At 37.4% G+C, this 24,617-nt stretch overlaps 1 protein-coding gene across 1 annotated transcript in view; it reads left to right on the top strand.

Moving 5' to 3' along the window:
- CLVS2 (clavesin 2) overlaps positions 1-24,617 on the top strand; it is a 77,113-nt gene that overhangs the window by 43,562 nt on the left and 8,934 nt on the right. Inside the window, exon 3 of the mRNA XM_023737168.1 lies at positions 17,322-17,432. Coding sequence (XP_023592936.1) covers positions 17,322-17,432 — 111 coding nt within the window. The remainder of the gene's footprint in view (positions 1-17,321; positions 17,433-24,617) is intronic.

The raw sequence follows: 24,617 nt of genomic DNA, 5'->3' as shown, positions 1-24,617 counted from the left end.
ATCTTGGCTGCTAACCAAAAGGTCAGCAGTTCGAATCCACCAGCTGCTCCTTGGAAACCCTATGGGGCAGTTCTACTCTGTCCTATAGGGTTTCTATGAGTCGGAATTGACTGGATGGCGGTGGGTTTTTTGTTTTTTTGGTTTATCTAAATGTATAGCATCACTATAAGTCGGATTGGGCTCGATGACAATGGCTTTTTTTTTTTTAACCTAAATGTAGGGATTTTTTTCCAAAATTAATACATAAACTTTGGAATGAAACTTATCATGAGATACACATATGCATATACCCAGACATGAACACACACAGAACCAGTGTTGGAGGAATGGAAAATGGAACGTCGGGAGAAAGGAATTCCCATCAAGATATGATACAGCGGCAAACTGTATGGTTGCGGGAGGGTGGTGTGGTGCTGAAAATGAAAATGCTGGAGAAAAGGAATAGGTCTCTGTATTTTGTCTTTAAAATCTCTAGAATCTACCTAAATTGCAATTTATGGGTGAGCCAGACTGTCAGTTCTAATGTGTGGAGAGTGGGTTTTTAGAAATGATGCAGATCAAAATAACAACCTAAATATGTCACATACTTCAGTGTTTAAAATGGCATGCATTTCCCCAGTGTCAGTCACATTCACGTTATGTAAAACACATTGAACCAGCTTTGCCACTAGTTTCACAATTGTTGTGTGCACTTAGGTAGCAAGAGTGGGTGGAGGGATGGAGAATGTAATCTCCTTTTACAAGTAGTCCCCGGGTTATGAATGTCTGACTTATGTACAACCCGTAATACAACCCAGTAAAGCTTATTATATTAAAAATTCAAAGTACATACAAAGGTTCATAATAATAAATGGGCACTACTCTGCAACGTGCATCAAAACATAACTATATTATTATGTTAAAGATGTTTTAGTGTATCTGGAAGGGTTTTTATTAATGTTTTTTATGCATAGAAAGGTACACTGTATACTATATATTAAGACAAACATTTGACTAACTCACATTAGATATGAACTGTTTCAATTTACGTACAAATTCGACTTAAAGACAGATTTAGGAACGGAACCCATTTGTAATTCGGCAACTGCCTGTACTTCTGCTCATGATTTGCAAGGAGGAAGCTAAAGAGATCACAAACACACACAAACCATTGGAAACAGCATTTCTTTAAAAAATGTGTGCTTTCTTAAAGATTTTATACAACTATTGATGTAACTGAACTGGAAATATTATATTTTTCTTTATATGACATAACTGAGATTATGGAAGGGAAAACTGCAGATTGTGTGGTTGCCTTGATGTGAATGTCTGGGAAAACAGGGATGCTTGCATATCTTCTTCATGTAAATTGGCAGATCAAAGACTAGTATGAACTCACCAACCCGATGTAATTAATACTCAAGAGTGAATGGAAACTCTGAGTGCACAGTAATGTTATGAGTAGACAGTAGTGCTTAATAAGTAATCGTTGACATCTCCCCTCCAGTGAAGTGCTCCATGATTCAACAGCTTATTAAATACTACTTTCTAAGGAGCTTTATTTGTAGGAGGTCTTTGCAGCATTGTGAAAGAAAACTTATAGGGAATAGCTTTGAATAGTTTACTTGATAGTTGCCAGTAAAGTTACAGGGGGTAAGGGAAAAAGAAGAACAATCCTACCCAGTCCACATGAATTTCCTGGTGTTTTAATTAGGATCTTCTCAAATTCACCAAAATTAATATCTGTAATATTTTGTAATAAACACAGGAAAAGCACAGTGAAACCTCTGAAGTATTGGATTAGAAGTTCTTTTTTATATTTAGAGGTATATTCATTAACTGTTTCTGGATTTTGGAGGAGGGGAGTGATGATCCCAAGTTGTACCTTATGTCCCTTCTTGTTACAAAAATAAGTGATAAGAGGAAGTAAATGTTTCCAGATTAGCTAAACTGAGGCATCATCTCCCTTACCCCATCCCTATAGAGACTGAGTGGGAGTTCCTCATTAGCAGTATCAGGTGGAGGGGACTGTCTACCACCCTGAGCCTCAGTCCTGCTGTTGTCCCTGTGTGCTTCTTTGAAGGACACGTGCCTGAAACATCTTCAGACTCTCTCCGTATCTCTTTATAATACACTCGTCACAATCCATATGGACACCACATGTCCTGGAAGGAGATGGTAGAGCTAAAAATGTCTTAGCAAATGACTGGAAAACATCACTCTGGCTTCAGTGTCCTCTTCTCTCCAATTTCTTACTTTTGACAGCTTCGTGATATTGGTCAAAAAGTTAAAGAGAAAAACATAAATTATTATTATTTTAAAATGCCTTTAAATGTATTCATGAATCTTTTAATTTTTTGCACTGTTCTGCTTTTCTAGATACTTGAAAATCAACACATCACACTTCCCCTCCAATAAGGCCCTTGTCATCATTTCAGTTTCTAAGGGTCTCCCAACCAACTATGACTAAAACCTAGCAACCAGCCTTAAGCTGTTCTCTACTACGCCCCCTCTGCAACCAGTTATTTGCCAAGTTGTATAAACAAAAAACTAAACCAGTTGCCGTCTAGTCAATTGCGACTCATGAAGACCCCATATGTTACAGAGTAGAATTGCTTCATAGGGTTTTCTTGCCTGTAATCTTTATGGAAGCAGATGGTCAGGACTTTTTCAAGGTACCACCAAGTGGATTGGAACAGCCAATCTTTAGTTTAGTAATTAAGCACAAACCATTTGTGCCACCCAGGGACATTCCAAATTATATAGCCTCTACCAAAAACCAAACCATTGAGTTGGTTCTGACTCATGGTGACCCCAAGTATTGCAGAGTAGAACTGTGCTCCATAGAGTTTTCAAGGCTGTGACCTTTTGGAGGCAGATCACCAGGACTTTATTCCAAGACGCTTCTGGGTGTGTTCGAACCACCAACCTTTTGGTTAGTAGTGGAGCACTTAACCGTTTGTGCCACCCAGGGCTCCTGTATAGCTTTTATCTTTCTCATATTTCTACAGTGTGTACCTTGTTTTGTTCTTATAGTTAAAATCTTGATAGAACTCAGATCCAGGCTGTAGTTACTGCCTAGTGCTAATAGCTTTGACTGCATCTCTGCATCTTCTCTGTCTTACTACTTGAAATCAAGCAAAGCAGGACGTTTTGCAAGGCTTCATCAAACCAACTGGACAGGTCAAAATAAAGTCACTGTTTGTGATTGCAAGAAATGTTCACCAGAGGCATCCACAACCCTCATTTTACTCGTATCTTTTTTTTTTTTTTAATTTCCGAGTCTTTTCTTTTATATTCCTCTTTAAAATAAATTAGAATTTTTCTTCCTGATTTATTAATTTAATATTATATCGTAATTATTTTGTCATTAAGAATTCTTTGAAAATGCCATTTTAATGATCCTTTATTACTGTATATTCTAAATCCATTATTCATTTATTCATTCTTTTGTTGAAGTCAATTTAAATTGGTTCCAATGTTTATCTGATTAAAAAATTTAACAACGAAGCAAACATTTTTATACATAAAACTTTGCCCCAATTAATGCTAATTTTCTTATAATTCACTTCTAAAAGTAGTATTAGGGGACATGAGTGTGTTTTGAAGTTTCCTTCAGGAATGTCTTCCCAATTTAGATTTCTTCAGTAGTGTATAATAGTGCCTGTATGGCCAAACCCTGCAACATTGAGTTTCATCATTTGAAACAGTCTTGGCTAGTTTCACACTCTTAACTATATGCAGGAGTGTGCCGAAATACCCATTTAAGGCCTTTTGTCTGATTCTTAACTATAATTTGCTCTTTTCAATTCCTCTAGCAGAAGTTCTGCTTAACTACCCCTTGGCAATTTGGACTATGAGAACATCAGCACTTCTGAATGTGTATTATCTAAAGCAGTTTAAAAGTCAAGTGGGAGACCTAATCCATTATTGATACACTGGCTGGAGGAATAGAAAGGCTTTCCTGCTGCAGCTAACATATAGATTGGAGCTACACGCCTCAAGGTATAGGTCACAGAAAATTACTACATATTCTGTTTGGAACAATTATTTGTCACCCTTGCTATGTATTCAGTTGTAATAAAAGTGCTTAACTTAGGACCTTGATGATAGGAAATTCTTATGAGGTGGTAATTTTTACTCTGGGATCTCTCTTGCCGCTATGCTTGTTTAAATTGGTACTTCATAGGTTTGTGGAGGCGTGAGGATGGCTTTGTTTCATCTTCTCCAGGCCTTCTTGCCCCCCATCTATATCAGCCACATATCAGCAGCAACTGATTTAAATAAACTTTGTGTCTTCATGTTGAGGCTGTGTGACTGATTTGCTTCAGTCTGTTACCAGGCTTCTCTGACAGAAGAGAGATCTACTTGCCCATTCGGTTATATGATGACTAAACATGTTTCAGATTAGTTTTCGATGTTGATTTTACTGTGGGGAAGCATTTTTTAGCTAGGCAAAGCTCTTTCAAGAAAGAATATTTTATATAATATTCCACTTTAAGTTGTCTATGTTATACTGTACTCAAGAGTCAGACATTACCATCCACATGCAAAGTTGATGCCACCAAGTCACCGTTATAATTTTGGTGTTTTATGCAGGTATAGGGATGTATCTGGAGCTCTGGTGGCACAGTGGTTAAGAGCTATGGCTGCTAACCAAAAGTTCAACAGTTTGAATCCACCAGTCGCTCCTTGGAAACCCTATGGGGAAGTTCTTCTCTGTCCTATAGTCAGAATCAACTAGATGGCAAAGGGTTTGTTTGTTTGTTTTTTTAGGTATGTATCTATACTAATCCACCAACATTGTAACCAGGGTCCCTTCAGCAGGGAGGCTTGTGATTGACAAAAAAAAAAAAAACCTGTTGCCGTCGAGTCAATTCGGACTCTCAGTGCCAAATTCTCAACTGTGGGCACAGGAAAACAGGAGCAATATGATTTGTCTGGAATTGGAGTAGACTTGAGATTTTTGGTATAACCTACTCAGTTCTAGACCACAGATTTCAGAGACCTTGATTTTATAGTGATGGTGTACTCTCTAGTAAACTTTCTCTCCAGATAATCCCTCTGGTCTAACTGGTAATTCCATATACGTGGCTGGGAGGACAGGCAGGAATATTTTTGCTGACAGAGACACATTTATCTATTAGGTAAGTGAACTTATCACTAGAGACTAGAAGCCAAGAATGTTGTAGATTACTTTAGTACATGTGTTCAAAGTATATTAGGGAAAGAAAAAAAAATAGAGTAACATTATGTTTTCCCTGTGAAATAACTTTATGACTGTTATTTACAAGTGCTGATTTAATGTTGAGGAAGAAAATGAGGTTATTCTTTATAGACTTTAATGAGGCAACTATATTAACTGTGATTTTAAGATTTTAAAAAGTAAAATTAAAAATTTGGAAATGATCATCTACATTAAGATGACAACAATAAGAAGATCATAAAACTCTCATTTTCACGTGGGCAGGTGATAATTATGTGCCATCTTAGATGAGGAAAGGGCAATTTCTCTCCTTTCTCCACCTGTAGCTACAGAAACTGGAGCACCTCTGACCACCACTGTTTTCAGTGGCCCGAGAAGATTCCTCCTAGTCCTCTTGAGTAAAGCTCAAAAACTCTCCCAAACCAAACAATATGTGCTGATTGTAGAATCACCAAAGCATTGAAATCAAGTCCCTCTGCCTTCATAATGTTGGCATGAGATATGCTCCTGTAAAGCACATGCCCATCACAATTTAAAGGACATAATTCTTTTATACCTTGGAATCCCTGGGCAGGTTTCCTTGTAATTTGCATTGAGAAGATTTGTTCCTACATTAAGTCTCTTGAAACTTTCTTTTATGCAGTCTGTAAAAAAGAATATCAAGCAACATCCCTGCATTTGGACATCATTTCTAATTAACTAAAAAAAAAAACAAAAACAAAAAAACAAAACAGAGAACACTCTCAGACAGAACTGAAAAACAGCAAAGCTAGCACATCTCCATAATGGGAACTGAACTCCAGAGAAGGATAGTGATGGGGCAAAAGAAAGATTCACTAAGTGTCACAGTGTCATACAGTCTTCTTCAGCCAACTATTGATGCATCGAGGATGGCAAAAATGACTTTTTTAAATAAAAATGTCAGAAATGATACGTATTTGCCTTTGGGTAGAGCACATTCTGTTGACCACCGTTAAGAGAAATACATGTTGACACACTTATATTCATGACAGACAATTTAAACAGTAGCTGACATTTTGCCAAAGGTCTTTAAACCAACAGACACTGTAAGTATGCAAGTGCAAGCCTAGAACATCAGTTTTCAAATTTAAACATTTAAGCTAAAAAAGTTATTTACGTTTTGGTGCATATTTGGATTTAGAGTTTTAACAGTTGAGAGGGCAAAATCATTTCAAAATATATTCGTATGTCAAAAATTGGAAATTCTAAAACTAATTTTACCAATAATGGCACATATTAATGGGAAATTAATGTATCCTTCCATAACCCTTTTAAATAACCCATCATTCTGAGTCCATGCCACTTCCTAATAACACATTAAAATTAAAACATCTGTTTCTGAGGAATCATGAACATTTGACTCTGTAATTTGCTCCCATTTTGTTTTCAGAGATTGCTGAACAAATAGAAAGTTTTGCAGAGTGTTTACTTTGAAATACAATGTTATATGTCTTTAATGGCTGACTTGTTTCTGTAGCAGGAATTGACTGTCCTTTTTTTTTTTTTAGCCATTCAATTAACTCCTTTTCTCTTTTCTCTGATGACAAACTAAGTATTAAATAAACTGTTTGTAGAAAATGTTATTCATTATTGTTTTCTATCTATCAGAACAATTAGTTTTTTTGTGTGTGAAATTTCGCTTCTACACAATTCTTTGTATCTAACCAAGTTCTTTATTGTGTGTCTATCTAGATAGTATGACATTTTAACGGGTAGTTAAGAGGGTGGAGGTGAAGGATCCTCTTGCGTGTATGTATACCTGTTGCCATCAAGTAGATTCTGACTCACAGTGACTCTATAGGACAGGGTAGAGCTGCCCCATAGGTTTTCCAAAGAGCGGCTGGTGGATTCAAACAGCTGACCTGTTGGTTAACAGCCGTAGCTCTTAACCACTGTGCCACTAGGGTGCCGCATGTATGTATACAATCCCAATTTAAACTCTTTTCTCTGTAAGAGGGTCAAGGTCCTTTGTCTACTATTTGCATCCATTTACGTATGATTGATTACTAGTTATGAGAGCAAGTAGAAAGAAACATTCCAGTTAGTTGATAATTAAATAGTTTCCTGGCTGTCTCTTCTCAGTTTGGCAGGAGGCACTGGTTGGAATGTCTTGTTAAAAATCTTTGTTTCACTCATGAAAGCAATTGAATGACTTGCCTAGATTTGTCTGTCTACTTACATGTGAGACTTAACATATGGGATCACAACTATAGTTTCATTCTTTTTGGTTCCAGACTCTCTACATGATGCTAGATGTGAGGGATGGAGGCAGGGCTTTAGAACTGGGAGGAGCATGACTTCCCTTAGAAATTTTATGCTTCAGAAGATAGATAAGACATGTATACAAATAGTTAATACAACATTCTAAAAGATGCATATGATATATCTAAACACTGTTTTACCATCTATAGAGGATGCCCCTAAAAGATATGCATAGGAAAACACGGTGTGGTTAGCATGTCAAAGCAGATCAAGTGTAATAAGTTTAAGCACATCTGAAGGAAGCTAACTAATAGTGATTCCACTGAGCAAACCAGCAATCCCAGCTGCTACAATAATCACGTTTTATTTGATGTACCATGGCACAGTTTTAGAGAGAGTGACATTAAATGTAGTGCATGCCTATGAGTCACTTTAAATAACTGTTATCGCAGTTCTAGACTGCTAACCTATAGTTTTATCTGAGCAATATAAAACTTAACTGGTCTTAACTGGAAAAAAGAAAAGGTAGGATACACCAACATGCTTCGAGTGTTGCCTTTGTCTCTGTTATGAGGGTTTTTTTTTTTAAATTATACTCTTTTTTATTCAAAATTTCTTCAATACACGTTTTATATTTATACAAAAAGGTCACAAAAGAATAGTATAATATTTTGGATCCCATGTGAAATTTTAGGCTCAAATTATGCAATTAAAAGTATAATTTCTAAGTGCTAGCAATGATACTTTATCACTTTATGTACTTTGCCAAAGTGCACACAGTAGTTGGAATTATTTTTTAAAATGTACAAGAAAAGGAGAAATGAAAAACAAAACCACCAAAAAAAAAAACTTTTAATAAAAGTATAATAAATGAGTGAGTGGATTACACATACAATTTCTGCCTGTGTTCACACTGAGAACACTTCTTAACACACTTGATTGGTCTAGGAACCCTAGAAACTGAGGAGGAAATGAGTCTTACTTGTGAAACAACGTCAGAGTTTTGGATTATTTCCGTAGACATGTTTGTTTTGTTCTGATCTGTGGCTGTAAATTCTACCCTGATCTCTCCATAAATTATTTCAATTTGTTTTACTTCCAAATATGACAGTGTTACTTGTAAAAATATTATCTTAACACAAAATTTTTATATTTTCATCAAAATTAGAGAATTTGAATAATTATGCTAATAGTTCAGATTCCTCCAATTTTTCTTCCTGATTAGTTACACATTTGAGGCAAACATTTTTTGCTAGAAATAAGTGCGTAATTCGTATATATATTTACCCCATATGTAGTGCCTATAGTAGCAATGAGGCAATGAGAAGGTAAAGGCTGTACTTTGATGGACCTTCATTTTGCAATTATTTGCAGTAGCATCAACTCTTAAGGCAACTCATGTACTGAATGCCAAAAGTACTTCCAAGTTCATCTTCTTCCAAAAACAGATATCTATTTGAGTGTACAGTCAACAGAGGCTTGGAGAAATGTTGAGTTCCACTGGAGCCTTGGCAGGCCAAGTTTCCACTAACTGAAGTAGTCAGGCCAAACAATCTGTGCGTCAAGCACAGGGAAAAACTGAATGGGAGGTGGGTGAATTGGCAAAAGCTTTCAGAAGGTAGAAATTCTGTTTAAGTTTTTTCAGTCCATGTTGGCTGCACTCTCGCTAATTTCAGGACACTTTTCACTTTATTCTTTCCAATGAAAAGGAATGTGGCTAGCAGAATCAATGACCAGCACATTGTATATTGTTATTTTGATAATTATTATGTATTATGTAGTGTTATGTATGGCCAAAGAACTGCCAATTAAACTACATTATAAAATTATTCCAATCATTATTTCCAGATTTATAAAGTGGGGAGTAATAGTTAGTATGATAGCCCAGTACCTAGGAGGTGTGCTTGGTAAGTAACAGCTATTGTTAGCAATTAGCAGTCCTATTAAATATTGTTCTCATTTTGCAGATAAGGAAATTGTGGCTCAGAGAAGACAAATCATTTACTTAAACAGTCTAATTTAAGCAAAGCCTCTGTCTTCGCCTTACTGTTACTAAAGGCACTATCTATGGGGTAAATAGACAGAGTCTATTCTGTTCAATAAACATTTATTGAGCTACGCTCTGGCACACACACACATTTTCAGAATTCTGGAAATTTAAGGATGAATCAGGTACAATCTGGCTCAGTGTTCAGTGCATAAAACAGAAATCTCTCTAGATAGTTCAAGGAAAAAGATTTAATATAGGGAGTTAGGTGCTTAATGCCTTATTAGAAGAGCTGGAGGAGTGGATATAAGGGGAGGACTGCTACTGAACTCTTGGTTTCAAGGTCATACACCTGCCGCTGTGATCCTGAGGTCAAGAAACTACTGTCTCCACCCTGCTGCTGTCCTCTCATCCTCTATAGCAGCGACTAGGAAGTGGAAGGTGGGGTCTGATCACTGCTGCAAACACTCTCGCTTATTAGCTGCCACTGCTACAGGAAAGTGACTGCTGCCTCCTTCTGACCTTCAAATCTTGCCCATGTGCATCTCTGCAAAGCTCTCCTATTCAGAATCCCAGCTACAAGCTATATATTTCATTTTCTTCCAAACCCTGTTCTATAGAGTGGGGACATTTCATGGATGGAAATGGATACCGTTCTAAGGACCAGTAGACCATGTAGAGCACCCTATCTCTGCACACCAACAGCTCAAGGTCTAGTTGTGGAGGCAGACAAATAAAGAGATAATAATATCAGGGTGATGTGACAAGTGCGGTGATGAACTTAGGTGCTGGGCAAGGGGAGGCAAAGATGGACTCTTATGGGAGAACGGTGGAATGAGAAGTGAGAGAAGGATCCAAAAAATCTTTCTGGAGATGATGTTGCCTGAACTAAGTCTTAATTGATTAGTAAGAACACGTCATACAAAGAGCGAGGAAAGGCCATATCAGGCATATGGGAGAGAACAAAAGCAGCCAGCTATAAAACAGCATGGTGATTACAAGAATGGAGGGAATTCAGTGGCTGTGGGGTTGGGAGTGGAGGTTGTGGGATTGTGACCTAATTGTCACCATGTGGAGACAGGAGATGAAACACCACAGAGGCGAGGGTTAAATACGGCGAGACTTGGGGAGTTATTGAAAATCAAGGGGATCACAGTGATGAAAGGGAAGAAATCAGAGATTATTACCACGTTTTAGATTTTCAGTGCTGAGAGGATAGAGATGGCATTAAATCAGGATTTGAATCTAGATCCAGTTGATTGCAAAGTTAATGATTTCCCTGTTCTTTCACCCTGTTTCGACTGTAATTTAGTACTGATAAAGTCAATGTATATCTAAAGATGTGTTCAATAAAGTCTACAACATCATGTGCAAGTTATATATATATATATATACACACACACACACATAGTCATTTTTCAGGTAACAAGATGCAGGGTCTCCCTATGATTATCAGACTTTGAATCACTGAGCTTAGACTTTTGGCTTAACAGCTTTGATAGCTGGTGTTCATTGATTTTTGTTATAGAGATCAAATTCTCATTCAGAAGTAGATTTTAAAAGCATACTAGGTGATTCTGCTTCAGGCAGTGCAGCAGGTTAAAAATTCTTAAAGATCTTCCTGCCATGAAACATCAGGAGGATGGATAACTTACAATAAAAGTACTTTTGGATGCGTTACTGAACTCTCAAGAACATGGGAAAAGCTCTCCATCCCCGACTCCCCCAGCCAAACACACACAGCAGTCCCCTGGAAACCAGGATAGTAAGTGAAGTCTGGGTGGATCTATTAACCACAGGAACCTAGAGCTTTAGAGACTAATGGTTGCCAGGGATTTGGAATGGGAAGGTGTGGAGACTAAGCTTGTACAAATTGAAGAAAAGTGGGGTTCTGGATCAGAGATCCTGCATTCTGATGGCCAGGAATCCTTCAAGGAAATCTCTCTGCTACTCCCAGATCCAGGTGGAAAATATAATAATAGAAATAACCACAGTATCAATGATGATGATAATAGTTTTTGGTAATCTGAGGTCATAATTATCTCATATGGGTCTGAGATTTGAATATACAGTGCAGAGAGAAGCCCCAAGATGAGAAATTAAATTATAGCTGTCCCAGGTTGGTAGCATCTACTAGGAAGTAGTACAGATATTCCCTAGAGAAAGGCATCCTTAAGCCGGCTCTCAGAATTTCCAAATATGAGTTCACTATAAACAAGAGGACATGAGCCGAAGTCAACAGAGACAGAAACAGTCTAAGTTGAAACACTCAAGGACTCAGACATAAAATACTATGTATGCAATATTTATGTTATTAGAAAGTTTATTAATGATGGAACTAGACAAAATGAGCAAAGACCAAGAAACTAGCAAATTAAAGCCGCACAAGAATCTATTTTCTACCTACTAGATTGGCAAAAATTAGACCAATGTGGAACAACTGGAACATTCATGCATTACTGGAGGTGGGGGGTAGGGAGGTATAAATTGGTGTAATTGCGCTAACCAATTTTGTTTTCCTTTTTTTATTATATTTTAGATGAAGGTTTACAGAGCAAATTAGTTTCACATTAAACAATTAATACACATATTGTTTTGTGACATTGCTTACCAACCCCATGACATGTCAACACTCTTCCCTTCTTTACCTTGGGTTCCCTGTTACCAGCTTTCCTGTCCCCGCCTGCCTTCTTGCCCTTGCCCCTGGGCTAGTGTGCCCATTTAGCCTCCTTTTGTTTTGTGGGCCTGTCTAATCTTTGGCTGAAGGATGATTCTGAGGAGTGACTTCAGTACTGAGTTAAAATGGAGCCCGTGGGCCATACCCTTGGGGTTTCTTCAGTCTCTGACAAACCAGTAAGTCTGGTCTTTTTTTTTTTTTTAAGTTAGAGTTTTGTTCTACATGTTTCTCCAGCTCTGTCCAGGACCCTCTATTGTGGTCCCTGTCAGAGCAATCGGTAGTGGTAGCTGCACACCATCTAGCTGTACTGGACTCAGCCTAGTGGAGGCTGTGGTAGTTGTGGTGCATTGGTCCTTTTGACTAACCTTTCCCATGTGTCTTTGGTTTTCTTCATTCTCCCTTGCTCCAGATGGGGTGAGACCATGGAGTATCATAGATGGTTGCTCGCAAGATTTTAAGACTGTAGACGCTACTCACCAAAGTATGATGTAGAACATTTTCTTTATAAACTATGTTATGCCATTTAAGCTAGATGTCCCCCGAGACCATGGTCCCCAGCCCTCAGCCCAGTAGTTCGGTCCCTCAAAGAGTTTGGATATGTTTATGGAGCTTCCATGACCTTGCCTTGGTCAAGCTGTGCTGGCTTCCCCAGTATTGTGTACTGTCTTACCCTTCACCAAAGTTACCACTCACCTATTGTTTATTTAGTGTTTTTCCCTTCCCACCCCTCCCCTCCCTCGTAACCATCAAAGGTTGATTATTTTTGTGTGTAAACCTTTTTATGAGTTTTTATAGTCGTGCTCTTATGCAATATTTATCCTTTTGTGATTAACTTATTTCACTCAGCATAATGCCCTCCAGATTCATCCATGTTGTGAGACGCTTTGCAGATTCATCACTGTTCTTCATCATTGTGTAGTATTCCATTGTGTGTTTGTACCATAGTTTATCTGTTCTTCTGTTGATGGGCACTTAAGTTGTTTCCATCTTTTTACTATTATGAATAGTACTGCAATGAACATTGTTGTGCATATGTTTATTGGTGTGATGGCTCTTATTTTTCTAGGGTATATTCCTAGGAATAGGATTGCTGGATCATATGGTACTTCTATTTCTAGCTTTTAAGGAAGCGCCATTTCCAAAATGGTTGTACTGTTTTGCATTCCCACCAGCAGTGCATATGCATTCCAGTCTCCCTGCAGCCTCTCCAACATTTGTTATTTCCAGTGTTTTTGATTCGTGCCAGTAATGCCGGAGTGAGATGGTATCTCATTGTGGTTTTAATCTGCATTTCTCTAATGGCTGGTGATCATGAGCATTTCCTCATGTGTCTGTTAGCTGCCTAAATGTCTTCTTTGGTGAAATGTCTGTTCATATCCTTTGCCCAGTTTTTTAATTGGATAATTGGTCTTTTTTGTTGTAGAGGTGTTGGATTTTCCTGTAGATTTTAGAGATTAGACCTCTGTTGGATTTGTCATAGCCAAAATTCTTTTCCCTGTCTGTAGGTTCTCTTTTTACTCTCTTGGTGAAGTCTTTTGATGAGCATTAAGTGTTTAATTTTTAGAAGATTTCAGTTATCTAGCTTATCTTCTGGTATTTATGTATTGTTAGTTATGGTTTGTATCCTGTTTATGCCATTAGGGCCTCTAGCATTGACCCTAATTTTTCTTCTATGATCTTTATAGTTTTTGGTTTTATATTTAGGTCTTTGATCCATTTTGAATCTAGTTTTTGTTTATGGTGTGAGGTATGGGTCCTATTTCATTTTTTTGCAGATGGACATCCAGTTTCACCAGCACCATTTGTTAAAAAGACAGTCTTTTCCCTATTTGATGGACTTCGGGCCTTTGTTGAAGATCAGATGACCATAGGTGGATGGATTTACATCTGGGTTCTCAAGTCTGTTCCATTTGTCAATGTGTCTGTCGTTGTTACCAGTACCAGGCTGGTTTGACTACCGTAGCTGTATAGTAGGTTCTGAGGTCAGGTAGTGTGAGTCCTCCTACTTTATCCTTCTTCTTCTTCAATAGCGCTTTATCTGGGGCCTCTTCCTTTTCCATATAAAGTAAACGATTAGTTTTTCCATCTCTTTAAAGAATGCTGTTGGGTATTTGGATCAGGATTGCATTGTATTTGTAGATTGCTTTGGGTATAATTGACGTTTTCACAATGTTGATTCTACCTATCAATGAGCATGGTATATTTTTCCATTTATGTAGATCTCTTCCAGTTTCTTGCAGTAGTGTTTTGTAGTTTTCTTTGTATAGGTCTTTTATATCCCAGGTTAGATTTATTCCTAAGTATTTTATCTTTTTAGGGGCTATTATAAATGGTATTGTTTTTCTGATTTCCTTTTTGTCGTTCTCTTTATTGATGAATAGGAGTCCAACTGATTTTTGTATATTTATCTTGTATACTGCTGCTCTGCTGAATCTTTTATTAGTTCCAGTAGTTATCTTGTGGAGCCTTTTGGGTTGTCTACATATAGTATCATATCATCCACAGATAGGGACAGTTTTACTTCTTCCTTACCAATTTGGATGCCCTTTATTTCTTTTTTTTTTTGCCTTATTGCTCTAGCTAGGACTTCCAGCACAGTATCTAACCAAGTTTTTAAGTTGAAGATACATATACTCTGTGACTCAGCTTTTCTATTTTTAGGTAAATACCCTACAGATACACTTGAACGATGCACAAGAGTCATGTTTAAGAATGGCAAGTGTTCAAAGCATCAGTGCTGGTAATGGCAAAACAAACAAAAAAACCTAGAAAACAGTGTGCATTGACTGGAGAAAATAGAAATTAATTGTGGTGTGCTATATAATAATATCTGTGGCAGTGAATTAAAGCTGCACACGTATAAACCTCAAAAACAATGAACCTCAAAAACAGTGTTTGGTGTCCACAGAAGAATACATACAGTATGATGACATTTTTATGAAGTTTAAATGCTTAAAAAACAACAGTATATTTTAGGGATGTGTGTATATGCAGTAAAATATAAAAGCAGGAAAGAGAATGATAATATGAAATTTTAAAATGTGGGGGAAGAGGAAAGAATATGAATACAGTGAACCCCAAAGTTGCTGACCATGTTCTATTTCTTAAGATGAGTGGAGGGTACATGGGTATTTGTCTGATCAGTGTCTGTATTGCTTATATATATATATTATTTTTTTACTTTGTGTAAATATTTCATGAATTGGAATCAACTCTGTGGCAACTGATAACAACAACAATTAGTTCATAACTTAAAAGCATACTGTCTGCATTTCCATATGATTCATTTCTATGATTGTAACAACCTCTTGAAGAATGAGAATCTACGTATTTATAAAATAAGGTACCGAACTAAAAGGAGACACATTTTACCTTTAGCTATGCTAATTCATTTATTTTTTGAAATGCTGTTGTCTTTTTATAGTGTGCTATTCTCAGACATAAAAATTTCTTTGCAAAAGATATTGATCAGCCCTGAAAATCAGTATGCAAAACCACTAATTCACTAATGCTCATAAAAGTATCCCCTCAAAAAATATTATAATGGGGTTATGCCATACATGTTTTTGGCCAGAGAAACACATTCATGAGAAAATGTAAATTAAAAAAAGTATGCATACACAATTCTTTCAGCTCACCTTTGTTTGTTTCTTTTCATGTTCTAAGTAGAATCCAGCAGAATGTCAGTTATTTGTAATGCCACTTGAGAGAGTCATCTATTGGTTTAGTTTTTTTAAAGAAGACCTTTGTGGTCAGTTCAGTGTGGAATTTTGAACTAGTAGCAAAAACTCAGGCTCATTTATGTGGAATCCATTGTATACTCAAGTGGAGTGTAAAATGTTGCAATTCATTGGGCTTAAGTATTCCCTTCATATTATGGAGTGGAGTAGAGAAGTACCTATTCATTCACAGATAGGAAGAAAACACCTTTCTGCATTACTTCAGGTTCAAACCTTAAACGAGGTTGAGTCCTCCCTAAAGAGGAACCTGGCTTTATTACAGTCCCATTTTTCTCCTGTAAATTCTGAGGGTTTTGACTTTTATTTAACCTAGAGAAATGCATCCCTACACTTTTTACAGTACAACTCTAAATTTTTATTTTGTTAAGCATGTTTCATTTTTTTTTGTAGTAGAAATAAGGAAAGGAGAATGTTTGTAATGAAATCAGTGAAATGATAAGAAAGACAATCAAGTCCTTTTTATATCTGACAGTGCTCACATTACAGTTGACGACACTGAAATTTAATCAAACATTTTAATTCAAATATATTTAATATAAATATTTGAAGACTGAAGTTGTCAACAATTTCATTTTACTTGGATTCACAATCAACACCCATGGAAGCAGCAGTCAAGCAATCAAACAACATTGGGCAAATCTGCTGCAAAAGAATTCTTTAAAGTGTCAAAAAGCAAAGATGTCACCTTGAGGACTAAGATTCACCTGACCCAAGCCAGGGTATTTTAAATCACCTCATATGCATGTGAAAACTGGACAATGAATAAGGAAGACCAAAGAGTAATTGACACCTTTGAATTATGGTGTTGGCGAACAATAGTGAATATACCACGGACTGCCAGAAGAACGAACAAATCTGTCTTGGAAGAAGTACAGACGGAATGCTCCTTAGAAGTGAGGATGGCGAGATTTTGTTTCATGTACTTTGGACATGTTATCAGGAGGGCCCAGTCCCTGGAGAAGGACATCATGCTTGGTAAGGTAGAGGGCCAGAGAAAATGAGGAAGACCCTCAATGAGATGGACTGACACAGTGGCTGCAACGATGGGCTCAAGCATAGCAAAGATTGTGAGGATGGCTTGGGACTGGGCAGTGTTTGGTTCTGTTGTACATAGGGTTGCTATGAGTCAGAACCAACTCAATGGCACATAACAACAACAACATAAATAATTTAAATAAAATATTTTTCCAACAAAGATTAATTATTTCGCAAAGATCTAATGACTTTTATTTTTGTTTCTTGGCCTACAATGACTGGCTGTTAGCAGTTCGCTGGCTTAAAATAAGGCAACCTATTCTTGAGAAGAATTTGCTATCGTACATTATACAGTCACTGTATGAAAGTTAGTGTTTGGTATGATAAGGTTTTTCCTTTTTTCTTTTCCATAAGTATACAGATAATCTCATTTAAGTGTGTAGAATAAAGAACTTGTATACCATATGGCCTTTCCTAAATCTTCTCAATGTATTAAAGAATGTCTCAATTTTTTCTTTCTCCATGTTACCTTAGGATAGTTTCCCAGCACGATTTGGAGGAATTCATTTTGTCAATCAACCCTGGTATATCCATGCCCTATACACCGTGATCCGGCCTTTCCTGAAGGAGAAGACTCGGAAAAGGGTATTTGTTTTCTTTTTTTACTATTCTTTCCCTTCCTCCATTCCATGAATCATGATGCATACTGCCTGTACAATATTGGCAATAGTGAAATGTGCTAGTATACTGTATACAAATATTAAACATAAAAGCCATTTTAAAAGTCTTACAAATCTTGTGATTAATTCTGAACAGTGTATCTGTGAAACATTTCCAAACTAGCTCTTCTACTTTCCTACAAAAGGAAAAACACTTTAGCATGTTTATTATATATAAAGCATCAGTTTAAAGGCAAAAAAAAAAAAAAAATCCTTTATGCCACATTACTATAATGTTACTGGTACACTTTACTTGAAGTAAGGTCTAGACAAAATTTAAAATTTTTGTATGTTGAGAAATGGGTGGTAGTTATTTCGAAATATGTCTTACATTGAATATAGTGGATTTTGTGATATCTAATATAATTTTGTAGTTACTATCATGAGTAATCACACTTTTTGGAAAGAATGTTAATGTATAGAAATTTTAACATTTTAGATCAGTTTCATCTAACAATGAAGATAATCATTGTCTTAGTCATCTAGTGCTGCTCTAACAGAAATACCACAAGCTTTAACAAAGAGAAGGTCACTCTCCCACAGTTCAGTAGGCTGCAAGTGCAAATTCAGGGCATCAGCTCCAGGGACACACTTTCTCTGTTGGCTCTGGAGGAAGGTCCGTGTCATCAATCTTCCCTTGGTCTGGGAGCTTTTCCGCGCAGGAACCCCAGGTCCAAAGGACGTGCTCCACTCCCGGCACTGCTTTCTTGGTGGTATGAGGTTTCCTTGTGTCTCTGCTCGTTTATCTCTTTTATATCTCAGAGGAGATTAGATTAAGACACTATCCAATCTTGTAGACGTCATCAGTATAACCTCATCATAGTGATAGAGTTTCAACACATAAGGAAATCACATATAACCTCATCATAGTGATAGAGTTTACAACACAAAAGGAAATCACGTCAGATTACACAATCATACAATACTGGGAATCATGACCCAGTCAAGCCGACAGACATTTTTGGGGGACTCAATTCAATCCATGACAATCATAAAATATAAAAAATAATTTTCCTGAGAATTAGATAATATTTTATGTCAAGCATTTAGTACAGTGCATGGCACATGGTAAGTACTGAACACATTTTATCATTATTGTTAATAATACAGATTTTAACATGCAGGTCTGGCAAGAAAACGTAGTAAGAGTTAGCTCCTATTTCAGAGCTGAGGAAAGTGAGTTTCAGGATGGATATGTAACTTGCTTGTTGATATACACAGCTGTACCGTTGTGGAGCTGATATATGAACCCAGATCTTCCAGAGTTGCTTTAAATGTGAAGCTGCATCCAATTTACAAATGATTAATTCCACAGGAAAATATACTTACTTCTGAATCTATGTGGAAGATAATTTCTCATGTTTCTCGGTGACTGAGAGGACACTTCAGGTATTTCAGTGTTGTGGAAGCCTTGTTTGTAGAAGCTTCGTTGTGATTTGAAAGCGTAACTTTAATTATGTGTCCATATCAAACATTAGTGAACAGAAATTTTATTGTATATGAATTTGTTGAGGACATTCCAATAGTTTAGAAGGAAGAATTCTGGAAATAACCAATTTATACTAGGAATTATTTCTACCACTGAGAATAAAATTAATTCCTATTTTAGAGTTCAGAAAATGCATTGAAGTGCCTCACAAATAGCACTTTCAAAGTTTGTTTTATGAAGGGGTGAGCAGGTGATCCAAAACACCTGCTGGGGCTTTTAGTACAAATTATACTAGCAAGTGCTTATGTAGTATTCACTCTAGAATTCATGCTGTGCTAAGCATTTTACATATGTTAACTCGTTTTATTCTTACAAAAGTGCTTTGGGGTAGGAATTGTTATCTTTCTCATTTTATAGATGGGAAAATGAGGCACAGAAGGTTAAGTAATTTCCTCAGGATCACAGCTAATAGATAGCAGAGTTGGATATGTGCATATATGAGGGAGTTCCTGGCAGAAGTAATAGCAAAGGCAGAGGTCCTTGGGTAGAGGCACGCCTGGTATACTTGACCAACATCAAGGAAGCCAGTGTAGCTACAGCAGGGTGAGCTATGGGGAAAGGTGATAGGGGACAGGATGGGGAGGGGCTGTAGTGGGCTAGATCATAGAGGGCCTGTACACTGTTGCAAGGATCTGGGATTTCAGTCAGAGTTAGAAGGGACGTCCTTGAAGGGCTTTGAGTAGAGGGGTGACATGGAGTAATGTGATTTTGACATGATTATGCACTGTTCGCACCCCCTGCCTGGTGCAAACTGTTAACACACTCAACTTCTAACTGAAAGGTTGGAGGTTTGAGTCTACCTAGAGGCATCTTGGAGAAAAGGCCTGGTGATCTACTGCTGAAAAAATCAACCACTGAAAACCCTATGGATCTAATACATTCTTATCCGATACATCCTACTCTGATACACATGGGGTCTCCGTGAGTCAGAGTTGACCCAGTGGCAACTTTTTTTTTTAATGCTTTGTTGAAAAAACAGTGGTAAGAATTACATCTAGAAAACTAGTAGTGCATTATGTTTGGTAATTCTTTGATTGAATTTGATAATTTTGATAATGCCTAGAAGGATGCATTGCTAGAATTATTCCAGATGGAAGGGAGGTATCTGAACTTCACTGTTTTAATTTAAATTATATGACTTGGAAATTTTCATATGAAAATGTAATTATAGGTTAAAAAAGTCTTTAATTTCCATTTACACAATCAATGCACAAAGCAAAACCATTATATTTCCATTCTTTCTATTATATTTCTTCTCTGGTATTCTAAGTGACTCAGCATCACATTATTACTCAAATACCTTACACTTCAGATGCTAGAAATCTACATTCTGAAACACTGGTAAAAGAAAAATCTACTATAGTCAGTAAATCTTAGTCCACAAATTCAGGTATGCAATAAATGTCTGTTTCTTCATTTTTGTAAATTAAATCTGAATTTGAGTCTCTAAAACACTCAAAGTTTGGGGGTTGGTGGGAAATCTACCCTTTGGTATTATAGGGACGCCTTCTTCAGCACTTTAAATCTTTTATGCTGGGCTAAGCTTCCAGTCCATCAATGATAACTTCTGACATCCTTATTTTTCAAGACAGTAATAATTCCTTAAAGTAAGATCCCCTTCTGCTCCGAAACTGTCTCTGAAAAAAGGCCATCTTTTCTTAAGCTGGAACCCAAAGACTAGGCTTCCACCCATCGCCCAGTGTATTCTTCATCTAGCCCATGGCTGTGGTCTTGCCACTCCCCAAGGGGTTGCTAGGGAGCAATCTTTTCTATTAACTGCTACAAATTTCCACCTCTGCCTCAATATAGCAGGCCCTCTCTTCTACTCCTTGCCAGTTCTTAAAAGCATTCCACTCTTTTTTTTTTCACTCCAGGTCTCCTAGTATAATTTCTTTAATGGAACAGTGTAGGAAAATAGATGTCAAAAATAGTAGTATCATTCAGGCTAATTCTTAGAATCCTAAAGTATTCTGAGGCAAAGGAGCTGAAGAGGACAAGGATTTCTCCTAATGGCAGAAAAGAAAAAAATATAAGGAGAAAAAAATTGTAAAATTTTAATAAAAGATTCCACTACACAAAACTGGTCAAAACAAAGAACAATATAAAAGCAAAAATTCAACAGTTGGCTAATTATAATACATCCTTATTGCCTTATCCAGTGCATCCTTATCCGATACATCTAATTTGCTGACAAGTGAGAGCATGAGAGGAGTTAAGGATGACTCCAAGGTTTTTGGCCTGAGAAACTGGAGGGATAGTGATACCATTAAGTGATGCTGGGGATATGGAGGAGTAGACTTTGGGAGTAAGATTGTGAGTTCAGTTTTGGACATGTTAACTTTGAAGTGCTCATTGAACATTTAAAGGGAGATGTCAAATATCAATATAGAGTTCAAGTAAGAGTTCTAGATCCAAGTTATAAATTTGTCAGTGTATAGACAGTATTTAAATTCACAAGACTAAATAAAATTACCAAAGTGTGAGTATGGCTAGAGAAGGGAATTAAATCCAAGAACTGAGGTCTGAAGTCCTCTAAAATTAAGCTGTTGGGGTGATGCAGAATAATCAGCAAAAGAGACTGAAAAGAAGCATCTAGCAAGGTAGGAGAGAGCTAAGAGTCTATAATATCTTGGAAGCCAATTATAGAAAATGTTACTATGAGGAGGGTCATCTGCGGTATTCAGTGCTGCTGAGAGTTCAAGAAAAATGAGAACTAATAATGGAACACTGCATTTAGCAAGAGGAGAATTTAGACAAGAACTGTTTTGGTGCTGAGGTGAGGGCAAAGTTTGGATTCTATTTAGGAAAAATGGAAAAGGAATATTTGAACAGTAACTATAGACAACTTCTTTGATGAGTTGTGCTCTAAAGGATAGGAGAGAAATAGGATAGTAGCTGGAGGTAAAAGTAGGTCCAAGGGAGGTTTTCTATGTGTGTATGGGGTGGGGAGTGGTGTCAGTGTTTGTTCTCTCATGGGGAAGACCTAGCAGAGAGTAGAAAATAGATGATGAAAGGAGAATTGCTTGAGAAATGTAACTGAGTAGGGGAGAGAAGAGTGGATTCTAGTGTACAGGTAGAGAGGTTGTCCTTCGTAGGGTTTATCTTTCCATTTTACTAGAAGCAAAGGCAAAGCAGATGAACACAGATGCTGGTGGGTGGGTCTCATCTGGCTGCTCTGTTTTGTCCATGAAAGAGGAAGCAAGGCGATAAGCTGAAAGTGATGCTGAGGAAGGAAGTAGTAGAATGTTACAGAAGAGAGAGTCTGTTGTGTGCTAGGATTACATTTCCTTCTCTCAGGGTTTATTACCATAAACCTCATGTCACTTGAAGGAGAAGGTTTCTAACATGAAGCAACACATCTGGTAAAATAAACGTTATATACCTAATAAAATAAGGGTTTTAACTACTAGAACTTAACTTCCCAAGGTAATTCTTTTCATTTCTTATGAGAAGAGACCTAGGATGTGTGTTTGTGTGTGTGTGTGTGTGTGTGTGTGTGTGTGTGTGTATGCGTGTGTATTTTCCTGGGAATAAATTCTGTCTGTTGTGCTCTGAAAACAGGTAGAAGGTTGATAGAGGTGTCTAATGTGCAGCTGTGAAGTACATAGGCCTTGAATCCACTTCCCACTTTTCAGCCCCACTGCTACCTCATGCCCTCTGCTAATTGCCAGTTCTGAACTTAAAGCCCATGATGTTCTGTGGAGCAGACTGGCATCTTGCTGCCCTGTTTTCCAGGCAGCCATTTTCTCTGCCTAGTTTGGCCAGTAAACTGGTCTCATCTGCTTTCACTCTTCCAGAATTTGTTGAAATTACTCGTTGATTGGTGACTCCCATCCCTTTTATTTTTTTTATGTTGTAGATTAATTTTTTATATACATTTATTTGAGTGGATTCTAAAGTTATGAAAAGCAAAGATGAATGTGTTTGCCTGTTCAATCAACTTCTTTTATTTACAGTACACATTTTGCATTATAAAACCTTGAACCTGAAGTATGACATTATTTTTAAGTCACTCATAAACTATAATCCTTAAATTAATAGTATATAAATTTATTTGAGATGGCAACAATGCCTTATCAGAGAAGGCTGAGCTACAGTTTTGAGACTGAAATGAGAGAAGAGGAAGGGAGTAGCAATTTATGAAGAAACAAATCTTGAGTATGTGGCTTGAATGATTCTCCACTTAAAAAAAAAAAAAAAGCCCTATGTACAGCTACCGTAAAACCAAAAAAACTAAACCCGTTGCCGTTGAGTCGATTCCGACTCACAGCGACCCTACAGGACAGAGTAGAACTGCCCCATAGGGTTTCCAAGGAGTGGCTGGTAGATTTGAACTGCCGATCTTTTGGTTAGCAGCCATAGCTCTTAACCACTGCACCACCAGGGCTCCAATAGCTACCATATGACCTCATGCACAGCAGAACAAAACACTGCCTGGTTCTGCACCATTCCCATGATTGGCTGTGGATCAGACCTTTGTGATCTACAGGGTTTTCATTGGCTAATTTTCAGAAGTAGACCACTAGGCCTTTTTCCTAGTCCACCTTAGTCTGGAAGATCCACTGAAATCTGTTTAGCATCATAGCAACATGCAAGTCTCCACCGATAGACGAGTGGTAGCTGAGCATGAGGTACATTAGATAAGTGTCCACAAAAGGGAGCACTGAACCAAACAAAACATTCATCTGTACATTTCACCTTAACCCGGCCCTTCATTTTTTAGCAGCAGACAACGCCTAAGAGAAGTCAGGGACATTTAGATCTGCCAAGGCCGTCAAAGGGCACCTCATCCAAGCTCTCAGTCAGTGCAGGCACCCATATGTTTCCTTTCTTCAGTTTCAGTGTCTCGAGTGAAAGGGAGTTTATAAGCTTGTCATACAGACATCTCCTATGGACATCCATCTTTAATTATTAGGAAGTTCTTCCTTAGGTTGAGCTGAATTCACCTTCCCATTACTTGGATCGGCCCCACTGGAGCAGCACAAAATGAACACCTTCCTGCTCCTGCACTGGTGCCCTGTTGCACAAGGTGCTTCTTCCCTAATGTCAGGGATTGTGAGGGATTGGCTTAAAACAAAAAGAAAAAAAGGAAACCTTGGGGGATGTTCTTATTACTAAACCAAAAATAAATAAATAACCAAACCCCTTACTGTCAAGTCGATTCCACCTCATAGCGACCCTATAGGATAGAGTAGAACTGCTCCGTAGGGTTTCCAAGGAGTGGCTGGTGGATTTGAACTGCTGACCTTTTGGTTAGCAGCCATAGCTCTTAACCACTGTGCCACCAGGCCTCCAGCAGCTACCATATGACTCAGCAATTCCACTCTCAGGTATATTCCCGAGAAACTTGAATGCAGCGACACAGACACATATATACCTATGTTCATTGTAGTGCCAAAAGGTAAAAACAACCCAAATACCCATCAACAGATAAATGGATAAAAAATGTGGTATATATATACAATGGAATATTACTCTGCCATAGAGAGAAATGAAGTCCTGATACTTGCCACAATATGGATGACCCTTGAAAACATTATGTTGAATGAAATAAGTCAATCACAAAAGGACAGATACTATATGATCTCACTAATATGCAGTACCTAGAATAGGTAAATATAT

This window comes from Trichechus manatus, unplaced genomic scaffold (assembly GCF_000243295.1).
Source record: "Trichechus manatus latirostris isolate Lorelei unplaced genomic scaffold, TriManLat1.0 scaffold00098, whole genome shotgun sequence".
NCBI lineage: Eukaryota > Metazoa > Chordata > Mammalia > Sirenia > Trichechidae > Trichechus > Trichechus manatus.
The sequence above is the reverse complement of the archived record's forward strand: the minus strand, read 5'-3'. Positions and strand labels throughout refer to the sequence as shown.